General features: G+C 43.6%; 1 protein-coding gene across 1 annotated transcript in view; it reads right to left on the reverse strand.

Annotated features, from left to right (window-relative positions):
- Positions 1 to 4,763: 4,763 nt before the first annotated feature.
- The window catches only part of LOC128767094 (neuronal acetylcholine receptor subunit beta-2-like), a 13,275-nt gene continuing 5,220 nt past the window's right edge, over positions 4,764 to 12,818 (reverse strand). The window contains exons 2-6 of the mRNA XM_053878814.1: positions 7,773 to 7,918; positions 7,660 to 7,704; positions 7,417 to 7,526; positions 6,008 to 6,983; positions 4,764 to 5,595 (exon numbers count right to left, since the gene is read on the reverse strand). Of these exons, the coding sequence (XP_053734789.1) occupies positions 5,440 to 5,595; positions 6,008 to 6,983; positions 7,417 to 7,526; positions 7,660 to 7,704; positions 7,773 to 7,918 (1,433 nt within the window). The 3' untranslated portion in view covers positions 4,764 to 5,439. The remainder of the gene's footprint in view (positions 5,596 to 6,007; positions 6,984 to 7,416; positions 7,527 to 7,659; positions 7,705 to 7,772; positions 7,919 to 12,818) is intronic.

The raw sequence follows: 12,818 nt of genomic DNA on the forward strand, positions 1-12,818 counted from the left end.
TTCATGTCACACGATAGTCTCTCATTTAGCTCCGTGCGGCTCCTGTTTTGTCTCATACTTCCCATCACCAAGTGAATGAGTTCAGTTTCCAGGCATCTGTTCATGACGTCCAACCTCTTGCCTGTCTGACAATATCATCTTCATCTGGATTCATCTGACTGATCCCTAAATGACAGTGAATATTGAGCAACTTTTGAACTGGATGGAATTTAAATAATCTCATCCTGATTCTTATCTAAAGCGGTTGCCGAGCCTGTTGTGAATTCGCTTCAGTGTCGGCCGTTAAATCCTGTGTTTGTTCATCTGGGCCCCTCTGGCTCTGGTGTCTAATTAATTTGAGAGATTGTTTCAACAAGATAATGATGCAAGTCTGTTTTCTAATTACTAAACAAGTTAAATCGAGGCCAAACTGTTTGTTTTGAAATAAATCACTTCAGTCAACTCTACGTTGATTCATCTTTTGTTCATACAGATTTTTTATAATTGTGATTTAAACACAAAATAGGAGCATGATGATGCAGGAGTGAATATGGGTTGTGTGTATTATTTCATATTTATTTGCATACACAAAACATCAACACAACACAACAGTCAATCTGCCAAGGACCCAAAATTACTCAAAAACAGTTTTTGTATAACATGTATTTCCAGGAAAGACTTGGGATTTAAAAAAAAAACAAAAACGTTTTTTAGATGATCAGGAACCAGGAAATTTAAAGCATAAATCTCTGTCAGTCTCAAGAGCTCCAGCACAAAGCTTCTTACTGGTCCAGTGTTTGTGTTGTGCCAGCAAGAGGCGGAGCACTACTGCCACCTGCTGTCCAATCGATCTCATTGCTATCAACAGTCTTTCAAATTTCTGAAATGGTGTCAAATTATGGAGCTAAAATAAATTCAGGACAATTATTTTGTGAGAAAATACATCACAATATAGGCAAAATGAGTGACTTAATGGAGTGTTTTTCTTTTCATGTACTATACTGCTGTATACAAATTAATTACAATCGATTTTAATTATATTGATAGACTTCAATTACTATTTTTATATAAAATAAAAGGATGAGATTATGACTGTCTGATCATTTGTCAAATAACTTTTATTCATTTTTTTCCTAATGTTCTCAAAAATCGCTTAATAAAAAGTCAGCGTATAAATGTACTAGATAACATGAATGACATGAATATTTTAATATTCAAGAAGTTGTGTGTGACCCTCTCTAAAGTAATCCTGAATTATTGATCTGTGTTGTGTTCCTACTCATTTTTATACCAGGATGAAATGCATGATAAATAAAACACTGTTCCTGCACTTAGATAACAACCTAAGGGAAGATGACTTTTTGGAGGGAATTTGGGATGTCGATGTCACCTCTCCTGCATGTGAGTCCTTCAACCACTAGCGAGCAGCATTCAGACGCCGACACTGAGGTTGTCGACCGAACAGCCCCATTAAAGGCCTCTGAAATTCTTCAGACTCCATCCGTCCCCTAAACTTCGGTCCCATGGCTGCAGCCAGCGAAGGAGGATCGATGGACTCCAGTGCAGTCCGGCTACGCGTCAGTAATGCAGTGATGCGGTTCATAAATATCGACCAGGGTGCTGAAATGGCAGGAATAAATCCTGGTGAGGGTTCTGGGAGATAATGGACGGCAACAGTTGATGACAGGAAACACATCAGCTGCTGATGCTGCTGAGCTGCCCAGAGAATTAAACTCGATGCAATATTTTCGGTTAAAATATTCTTGATGCACGTTTTGGTTTTTTATTCTTGATCTGGTTTTGAAAACGGCAGTGCTGACTCACATCTGTGGTGAGATGAGTGGATGAATATTGATCTCACAACACGAGGGGCTGGATCACGGACACCCACATGCTTCTTGTCATGACATGTTGCTCGCTGCAGCCCAAATCTTCAATCCATTATAGCTTTCATAAATCAGAGAATAATTTTACTCTCACCAATTTCTTAACAATGTCACCATAGTTCCAATACTTGTGCATATTTTGGAGCGCTACACGAACTTCTGTCTTCATTTAGGTCAACATCTGTTATGATGACTAGTTTGTATTTTATTTTATCATCCTTTACACCTCATATTGTTACGTGGTTTTTTTTAATTCAAATGCAATTTACTCAAAAATATATAGTAAAAACTGACATCTTGTCTGTCTCCAGTAGAATCTCAACTGCTATTTTCCTCCGTCCCTTCACTCAAATAAGAGTGCACACAATTCCCCCAAATCTCCACCAACATTTGGGACAGAACCAACCCTGCAGACAGCACGGATTGACCCTCCTTTGGTTCACCTTTGATTGACAACTTCCGACAGCACGCAGACAATACACAGCTTAAGGCATGTGGTCATAATGTTATGTCAGATTTTGAGTCATAGCTGAAAGAATCCGATCAAGAAAACAAGAGTATGCTTTCTGTCTTTGCGAAGAGGCTGCTGTTTTTGTTCTTTTCAGGGCCACTAATAATTCCAACTATGCACTCTGGCTTGGGAACATCACGGAATTCCACAGGTCGGTCATGGACCGCCAAATAATTTTTCATCTTACTGTACTTTTGTGTTATGCTCATCCGTCCACGGCCACAGCTCAGATGAGCCCTGACTCCATGGATAAAGCCCGCATGCCTCGAATAATCCTCGCCTTCCTCATTTGGCTGCAACTGTAATGGAAAATTGATGGAGATGTCAAGAAGCTAATTTATGAGCTGTGAAAGTGTGTACTGGGCAGGGGAGGATGCAAACATGAACTCTGTTTGGATGACTGTCATCTGTGGGATCATGCTGCCAAACTCTGTGTGTCTGCGCTGTGTCAGTCCCCAGAGGACAACCACGTACTCTTTCTGGTCTGTTGTGCTTCTTGTCTATGTTTATATGAGGATTCATAAGTGCACGTGCAAGTTCATCTTCAGACTCTGGTGTTGGTGCGTTTCGAGGTCAGGTTCTATTTTCGGAGGAAACAACACCTTCCCCTCATGTTCTGACCTCCCTGAGCAAAGAAGGCAAAAGAGACAGCTGCAGCCTTGTTTGGATGGAGGGTGACGTCACCGTGCCAGGAGCACTTCCTGTCTGCTCTCACCAGGTTCCTCACATGACATTATCAACATTAGCTTCCAGATAATTTACCTGCAGACAGTTGAGGAGCTCAGTCGTCCAGGGCAGATGTGGAGTCGAGCTGCTCCAGCTTCTTGACTTTCCAGCAGGTCCAACTGAGGACCAGCGGTTAATAAAGCAGAACATGTTTCAGGGATGTAAAAAGTCTAGTGAAATGTGGTGATGGTTTGATGAAACTTCATGAAACAGTATCCTCATATTCAGAGGCCATTAGATGGCACCGTCTGCTGTAGAATCTTTGGCTTTCAACATTAATTCAATGAGACCTGACATCATTTAGAAACCAAGAGCGCCACCTACTGAGCACTGAAAAGTAGGTGACTGTATCACGAAACCTCATCAGCCCATCACTTGGGTAAACATAGTGTAAAATCTGATTTCCAGACCATGTGACCTTCAGCACATGTAAAGGGAAAGACAAACAAATAACAACAAAGTAAAAGCAGATCTGTTTGTGATTGATATTTCCCATTGATGGCATCAGAACATTAGCCAATGTAGTGAAAACAATGGTGTCAACTGGCAGAAGACAGTCTGGACAGTGAAGTGGCCTCCCAGTCCACCAGAAGACAAAGTCCACTCTTAGAAATGGATTGTAAACCTTGTGGAGCCATGTGAATATGCCACATGACATGAAGAAGAGCTGACTCTCTGTGCCAATAAATTCAACAGACAAGCAGACGGAAACACCACAGCATCAGTGAAAATACTGCAGAGAACACAACGAAATATTCATTTGAGTTCATGTGTGCAGCTGGAAAAGCACAGTGAGGGGTTGTCTGCTGTATAATTAAGAGTTGTTTGAGCCTTGCTTTTACACAGTATATTCTCAAGAGTGTGATGTCACCACACTTTTAATATTAAACATTAATGACGCCGGTCTGTGAATGCTACACTCCATCAACAGTAGAGGGCGCTACAGGACGATGGGACTCGCAGTGATTTTGAGATGTGAAGATATATATGACAAAAACTGTGTCAAAGAATGACACAGTTCACAACAGGCACCTGTCAATCAATAGGTAGTGATGAATTAACAATCTTAGTGTTAATGTCAGACCACTTTTTTGGGACAGTGTTTATCTTTTGTTTTTATATTTGTAAATATTTGGTTGTGAAATCATTTTAAAACAATTTAATAATGTACACCTTCATATTGATATTGACGTTTTAAACTTGTGCTTCAAGATCATTGAAACAAAGGTGTATGTACGGTTATATATTTTTTTTAGATTTTGTATTTTAAAACTGTTCAACATGGACTGATAGATTTTACACAACCATCACCATTTCACACAAACAAGAGGTGCAGGCTTGCTATCGTCCCTCTTCAGGCTACTTAACAATGAACCCAAAGTTGCTCTACAATGTGGCTGAAGATCAAAGCTGATCCTCACCAGTGCTTGTAGTTTTTATTCAGGCGTAAGTTTCCATTTGTTTGGGTGTCATTATCATCAGAAATGGCAACCACAAAAATCGCGTCAGTCTCAATATTGATTTCCAGTGTCACTGCAAATCTGCAGCGAGTCAAACATAAGGTCCACGTGTCTATTCAGGCCTGCGACACAAGGAAAAGAAACAGCACAAAAAAAAATTGGATTTTGTCTTTATTAACAAACGGCACTTGAACCACTCATACAAGTCCCATAATGCACTACAACAGACAAAGCTCTTATACTCGTAATTGACCTTCCTTTCAAGGAATGCAATCCAGATCGGTCACTATGTTTGTTTGTTTTTTACCTACACTGTGATCATGACACATGAAAGGCATAAAAATAATTTATCAGTGACCGAAACACCACAACATAAATGGCGTAAACATTTATTAATAATGTTGCGTCCAGCTTTCGCACCGCGTTCGATGGGGGAAGAGTGCTGATGTTAAATAACTGAAGGCTTCCATACATTTGCTATACATATTTTAAACATTAAATATCTAGATTTCATACATTTTTGCTGTGTTTTTATGACTTTAATAATTTAAATATATTTGAGGTGAATCCCTTTTTGTTTACTTATTTTTCAAGTGTTGGATTTGAATTCATAGTGATGTGTTTAAATGTGTTTCTGGTTGTTGTGGGGGCAACAAGGGGAGTAGATCTGTGTTTCCTTTCATTCATGCGAACCACTTTGTATGAAAAGTGCTTTATAAATGAAGACTTGAGCAGAAGGCTGAAGAGGGGAGGAGCTGAAGAAAAGTAGGAGCGGGTGCAGGAGCAGTCCATTATGTTCATACTCAAGTGAGTGTTTTCACCAGAGTTCGGCTGAGAGACACGCGCTTGACTTGCGTTCATGTTGAGGTAAAGGTTTTCAGTTTTGATCCATGTCCTCAACCACCGGCGTGTTGTAGCTCTGGAAGAGCGGCTGCATGAAGAGGCCGAGCGTTCCCACCACACACACGAACACAAAGATCCAGAGGAAGAGACGGTCGATGACCATGGCCACGTACTTCCAGTCCTCAATGATCTGCAGGGAAGACATTAGATCAATGTGAAACCCTATTTGTAGATTTGACTCCAAACCCAAGTGACGTCTGCGATAAAGTGGTGCTTTATGTTATGTCTTCCATGAAGAGGATCTGTAGTCCCGTCTCCAGCCTCATGACAGGGAGGCCGAGACTGGACTTAAGATGAGAATGGATCTGATGATGCGTTCCTCACTGAACTATATGAAAGACATGCACTGAAACAAACTAGTATCCATCAGTGCTGGCCCAAACGGTGAGCTGCATTTTTACTTCATGGATCTGGATCTTTGTTGGTTTGAGCAGAGAGATGAGCTGTCAGGGAACTTTCTGATTGTAACTGGTGATGGTAAAATATGTCAATAATATTCCTGAAAATACAGAATTCATGGAAAAATATTGTGGCGCACCTACCCCTTCATCATCATCTTCGCTCTTCATCTTATCGGCTATGTAGCGCACACCATCAACAGCGTCCTCCATGTCGATGTTGCACTTGAGCGTCGATCTCCTCCTGATCTCTGTGTTCTCAGACGAGTCGCTGATCTTCCAGCCGTAATGTTTGGCCGACTCCTCGTTGATGTAGAAGGTTGAGGAGGAGTCCGCCAAGCCTCCGGAGCACCCGCTCCCGCTGTCCATGCCACGCAACTTCTGCTGCTGGTACTTCTTGCGAAACTTCTCCCTGATGTTGGAGCTTCCAGGTCGCCGCATGAAGAGGAAGGATGGGAGGCGGTAGAGGAAGAAACGCTTGACCCACGGCGGCATGGTGTGAGTGCTGGGCGAGCGGTGGTGGACGTTGAGCACGCAGACGCTGGTGACGATGGAGAAGGTGACCAGCACCATGGTGAACATCAGGTACTTCCCGATCAGAGGCACCGCCAATGACGTCGGAGGGACGATCTTTGAGATCAGCAGCAGGAACACAGTCAGAGCCAGGAGGACAGAAATACACAGAGTCATTTTCTCGCCACAGTCTGACGGGAGGTAGAAGACCAGGATGGCCAGGGAGGTGATGAGGATGCAGGGGATGATGAGGTTGATGGTGTAGAACAGAGGTTTCCGCTTGATGATGAAGTCGTACGTGATGTCCAAGTACCGGATGTCGTTGGGGTCTTCGTTCTTACGGCCTGGCAGCGAGACAATGTCCCATTCGCCGCTGGGTTTGAAGTCATCCCGACTGGCGTAGTCGCTGAGGAGGATGAGGTCGATCTCAGTGTGGTCATAAGTCCAGGAGCGGAACTTGAGGGTGCAGTTCTGCTGGTCGAAGGGGAAGTCGCGGACTTCGATTTTGCAGGCTGACTTGTAGATGGCAGGGGGGAGCCAGTTCACCTCCCCGTTGTTGGAGACCACAGCGTTGGAGTAGAAGGAGACCTCGTAGGTCCCATCAGCACTAGAGACAGAGAGAAGTTACTGAGGGAAAATGAAAAGGAAACAGGTGCGTGTTTCATCCAGACACGCTTGAGTTACACCGCTGAGTCAGAGTTCTCGCAACACCAAACAAGATGACGGGCCTTGCTGTCCATCTGGGCCGGAGTCAAGTCAGCTTCAGAGAGCAACATCTGTGAGCTGAACTTGCTGAGAATGACTTTTCCTTTGTCTTTGCGCGGCTGCCGGTGATGCATTATAGATACATGGCGGATTAATTATAGAGCAGGTCAGGAACTGGTCTTAAATGGTGTGAATAAGACCAAAGTGAAACACGCTGACCTTTAGAGCAGATGAAGAGCTTAACAGGACGAAGGGTGACCAGAGGGTTATGCAAATAAAAACTGTATCTGAAGCATCTTGTGAAACACAAACAGGAGGGAGCAGAGCCGCCGTACTTGTTGTAGAGGACGATGTCCGGTAGCCAGATGTGCTGCGATGGAAGGCGGATTTTCTTGATGCCTTGATAGTCTTCAGGGTTCCACATTAGTCTGTAGTCATTCCACACCTGACAACAGACAGTGCATCACAGCAGGGCTAAACATCTGTGCACAGGTTTTCTGGCTCTAATGAGCCACATGAATGGGGGAAGCTAGGCGAAGGGAAAAACAAATGATGGCTCAGAAGTGAGGAGGACCGACCTGAGAGAGCCAACAGTTGGTGGTCATGATCTGCTCCCTCTCATTCTGAAACACAGATTTACCCAGTCAGGGAAACCACCGCCGACCTGGCGACAGCTGGGCTTCTCTCTCACCACATTGATGAGCTGAGCCAGGGACACCTGGATGTAGATGGTGACCTGCTGGCTGTTGTTGACCGCCGGTCTGATCAGCTTGTTGTAGCGGTCAGCTGACAGGAGTTGATTGACCAGCTGCTCCTCCACGTCGGCGCACAAGGCAGCTGAAGGAGAGAGGCAGCGACACTAGAGGCGTTCGAACATTTCTCACGGATACATCTTCTATGCAGAATACACATACAAGATTCATCTTTTCACAACCATTTATGCTGTTGCTTCGTTTTTTTTTACTGCATTAACACAACCAAAGAGCACACGCAATGAGGAACTATGAGAAAGTTTAGAACCTCGATATTTGTTGTAAAACTGTATCTGTATTTGACGGCTTTTGGATGTAAGATAACGGTAGTTTTGAAGTACTTAAGTATGTGAAAGAATTGTCCCTAACTAAGGTTAGGAATAAGCACAGAGGTCAAGACTTTTCTTTGCCATCAACAACCGAGAGACACCATCCACCAATTATGACCGCTGAGAAACCCAAAGAGGGGAGAGTAAGAGAAACTTGAAAATAAAAGTGATGACATCATGTGTGATTATGAAATTAGACTGACTCCAGGACGGTCACATAAATACAGTCAAAGGGCCGCATCTGGCACCCGGGCCGCACTTTGCCCAGGTCTGTTCTACACTCCACTCCAACTTCTCCTTCAGAGACGCAGGTCCCCCAGTGAGCTCCCACTCACTCACAACACTGCCGAGGACACATGGGGTGATTGATTTGTGATGGAGCATAGATGTACTGAAGCTCCAGTATGAGACTTAAGTTGCAGTGAAGGTCAAAGATTTGGCCGAAGATACAAACACTGGTCCACAGATCATCACGCGTTAAGTTGTCACATCACGTTTCAGATTTTTTCCACTTCAAATAAACAGCCTTTCCTTGCAATTCTTTCTTAAACTGTCAGCAATTCCACAAAGATTTCATTCCTTATCCAAAAGCTCTAAACCATCTCAACCAGCAGCAGTCGCCTCTCTTTTTTTAGCCGTGGTGTGCACGATATTCGGACTTATTCAAACTCCAGAATGTCCTCTGGCACTTATGTAATCTCATTCTGTTGGCAAAATGTCAAAGCCCGCTCTGAACAAACGCCTCTGAAGGAAACCTTCCACTTCTTTGATTCTGACGTCCCTAATTTCATCATCGCAGTGGAGTGAATATTGAAATGATTCAGTCAACTCAGGCGAGTGTGGGGTGTTGTGGGAACCTGACGTGGCACAGCGTGACTCACTCTGCGATTGTATACGCTGACGGGACACCTGTGGTCTGGAGGCGGCCGCATCTGGGTGAATCCTCATACGCTTGGGTCCAATGACGTCATGTTATTTTCAAATAAACGTCACCGATAAGGTGGCTTGAGAACATTTGGAAATCAGGTCTCAACGCAAACAGGTTTAAACAGTGGTTTGAAACAGACAGTACATGTTCTTTCCTCAAGGCTATTTGTGTCAAGCTTTGGGTCATCACAAGCTCAATAACTTGATCTATCAGGTTTCACATCGTCGCCAAACAGCAACGTTTCCGAATGATGATGTCATGCACCGCCTCTCTAACCACAGCTTTTTGAAGATTTTAGCAAAATCTGAACTTGGTTCTCCGCTCCCTTGCCATGTCTGTGTTCTTCTTCGGCTGTTATGCCACGCTCTCGTGTCCTTTTTTAGGTAACAGTGTTACAGCACCACACGCAGGCCTGGCATGTGCACTACACCATTTCAGTTTCCTGACAGTTTTCTAAACAGTCAGCCGACAAGACCACAAACGGGGTCTGAGCTACAAATGGTAACACAGGCAGGATACCATGCACATTGAAGTTAAAGTGAGATGTAATGTATTTACTGCTTCTGAAGCTAAAGGAGCAGTACGCTGAGGTCGTATAGAAAGATTCCATATTTTCTGCAGGTCCAAGCATTCTTACTGGTAGCTCACATCAAAGCTGACATCAGCAGTAAATAGCAGTGATGCCTCTTGACAACTGGAAACTGCACAGTTAGCAGCCTTGAATCTGTTGTGTTGTCGTACCAGCCGTCATATCAGGAGACGTCGATGTGAGAAATGTTTACTGAGACATGACAAGCAGGTCTACTCAGACGACTTGGTCACTCTGGATCACGTCGAACCAGCCTCTTCACTCAAGAGCAGACACGAGATGTGGTTAAGATCTATGAATCCATGAGACGACAACAGAGCCCGGGGCGGAACAGCAGGCTGCGTGTCGGCCTCAGACGGCAGGAAGTCGATATGGATCTCCGCAGACACAGAAAAACAAAGGAGGGAGCCCATAGGCTGCTAGACCAGAATACTACAAACCCCGATGATGAGTTTATAAATGTGTTATAGAGTTCAGATGCTGTGCATGTTGTAGTTAAGTAAAGAAAACAAAACTAGAATCTGGAAAATCAAAACTGTTCACACACATCAGGATCGTGTAAAGTTGACCCACACCTCCCCAGAAATGCCCCATCTGACCTTCATATGGCTCAATATGTTATTCCAGTTTCAAAATTACGCTTTGGAGCCTCAAGTGTCGTCAACCACAACACGGAGGAGTTTTGGCTTTGGAGAGTTTGAGATTTATTTTAAACACTTTTAAAGAAAAAAATATTTTTTCTTTGAAAAAATAAAATAATAATAAATAGTAAAATAATCAATTAATAGTCTTTTCACACTTTTATTTATTGACTTTTGCATCACTGGTTTTCATTCCTCAATGGGCTGCATCACATGGAACAAAACTCTCTACACCATGGATGACAGCTATAGATTATTTTGGAAGAAGTTGAGAGTCAGACAGAGATATATTTGAAGAAAATCGCCCATGATAAATAAATAAATGTCTGCTAAAAGGCCAAATCTTTAAAAAAAAAAATACTATTAAATCATCACTGAGCATCCTTGCTGTGCTGTTAGAGTATAAACTCCAACTGCAGGTGAATGATAAGCGGACATTTTTTATTAGTTGTGGACAATCATGGGGCATTTATTATTTCTTGTGGCAATGAATGGAGGGTTTTTTTTATTATTGTCTGTTTGGGGTTGTTGTATTGATTTTTGTTTCTCTTTCAAACACCGATATACTGTACAACTTACTGATGTGGACCACAACTCTTGGTTGTTATCTCTGTTTTTCTTTAATCATTGTCCCATTGTGACAGAAAAAAAAAAAAAAAGATATGAAGTAAGTAATATGACTTGTGCGCTACAGTGCGAGAGGGCCTTTTTTTCATTTATTTTTTGTTGTTGTTGTCCCGCGATTTATAATGGGAATCTCTTTTGCGTCCACACTAGATTGATTTCTCAAATATGCAAATTTGGAGCCATAAAAACAAAAGCAGCTGCCAAATGATGAAGCGCAGGGAGAAGAGTGGCTGTTGGTACCGGAGCGATGGCACGATGGCTGGTGCGCAGTGATGTAGGGTAGTGGGTCTGATGTGGGGGGTAAAAACCAGTTGAGGAAGTGGAGGAGAAGTCTTCCTGCAGGTCCATCACACACGCTCACACACTCATGCACCTCGCTGCACTCCACACACCTCAATTATTTATTGCCACTAAAATAAAAACGCCATCATCTGAAAAAGCGGAACACAATCGAAGACAGTTCAGGCGTCTTCCTCGACCGCATGAAGCCAAGCGCCATGTGAGCAGCGTCCAGAAACCTTTCAGGCTCGCTGCAGTGTTGCAGATGGACGGAGAGGCTGCAGAGGGAGTCATGGATCCAAGGAAAATAAAAGTTTTGAATATAAATAATTTAGTCCACTCACTGCCATCTGCCTCGGCTTTCTGAGACCAAACCATCCCTCCGTTGTCTGAGAATCTTGTTAATTTTTTCCTTTTTTTCTGAGGGGATTCTTCAGATTAGTGGCGACCCATGTGGCACTTCCATGCATCAACAAGCCCATGGTCAAGCACTATCATGGTGACAGTAATGAAAGCTGGCAGCTCGCGGAAGATTCTCCTCAACCTTCTCTTGACCCGTTAAAAAGAAACAAGCACTGCTTACTTTCTTCCCATTTGTTATTTTAATTCGTTTCCTGAATATTTATACATTTATTTACTTATTATTATTATTTGCCACATCACACTCTCCTTGGCCACAGCTCTCCTCCTCATTCACCACATCCATCATTGGGAGTCTCCTCTTTGCCAGGCATCTTCATCTCCAGCAGGCCGCCGTCTTTCCTCTGCCACCCTCATGTAGCCATTTCTAATCCTCAGGCAGCTCTCACTACAGTCCTATGAAGCTTCCTATTGACTCTATGCCACCCTCCCCGCACTCTCCTCTTCAGATATGTTCAGAGATATTCAGGACCGTAGTAATGACTGTTTTTTCCTGTTAGAAACAGATACAGTTTTATTCAACATGAGCCCCTAGCTGTGCATGAATAATGAAAAATGAAACCCTGAGCCACGTAAACAACCTCTCCAACCAGATGCCTGCTCATGACCCCATGTATATTCAAACGTAAAACCATTCCCCTCCGACTGCCTGCGCTGTTGTGAATCTTCCCGTCACAGCAAACCAAGAGCTGCGTATTTACATCCGCCCACACGGCACGAGCGTTTCCACCCTCAGGACGTCGACACACAGGTTCGTAGCTTCGTGCCAGAAGCTGATGCTACATGGCGTGTGATTGACTTCTAGCTCTGCCGGGCATTGAACAAGTGGTTAATGAGCAAAACATCTCATCAGGCCTGGGAAGTGCACATGAGCCCTCCTTTGACGGGATGAAGCTCGCTCACATGGAAACACAGGGAAGTGAGCAAAAGTATTGCTGGATGTTGGAGACAAATATAGTAATGGGGCCATGGGTTGCTGAATACAAATGTTTTGGGGCGACGAAAAGATGCAGGAATTCAAGCCGTTTTGTCGGAAGTTGCAAAGTTGAACGAACAAATTTATAAGTGACAACATTCAGCCGCTCTCCCACCCAACATGTCCCACCCCATGCAGCTGCCTCGATGACCCAATGAACAGTGACCATTTCAGATGCTTCAACGGTAGAAGGCAG

The sequence above is a fragment of the Synchiropus splendidus genome, chromosome 11 (genome assembly GCF_027744825.2).
Source record: "Synchiropus splendidus isolate RoL2022-P1 chromosome 11, RoL_Sspl_1.0, whole genome shotgun sequence".
Taxonomy (NCBI): Eukaryota; Metazoa; Chordata; class Actinopteri; order Syngnathiformes; family Callionymidae; genus Synchiropus; species Synchiropus splendidus.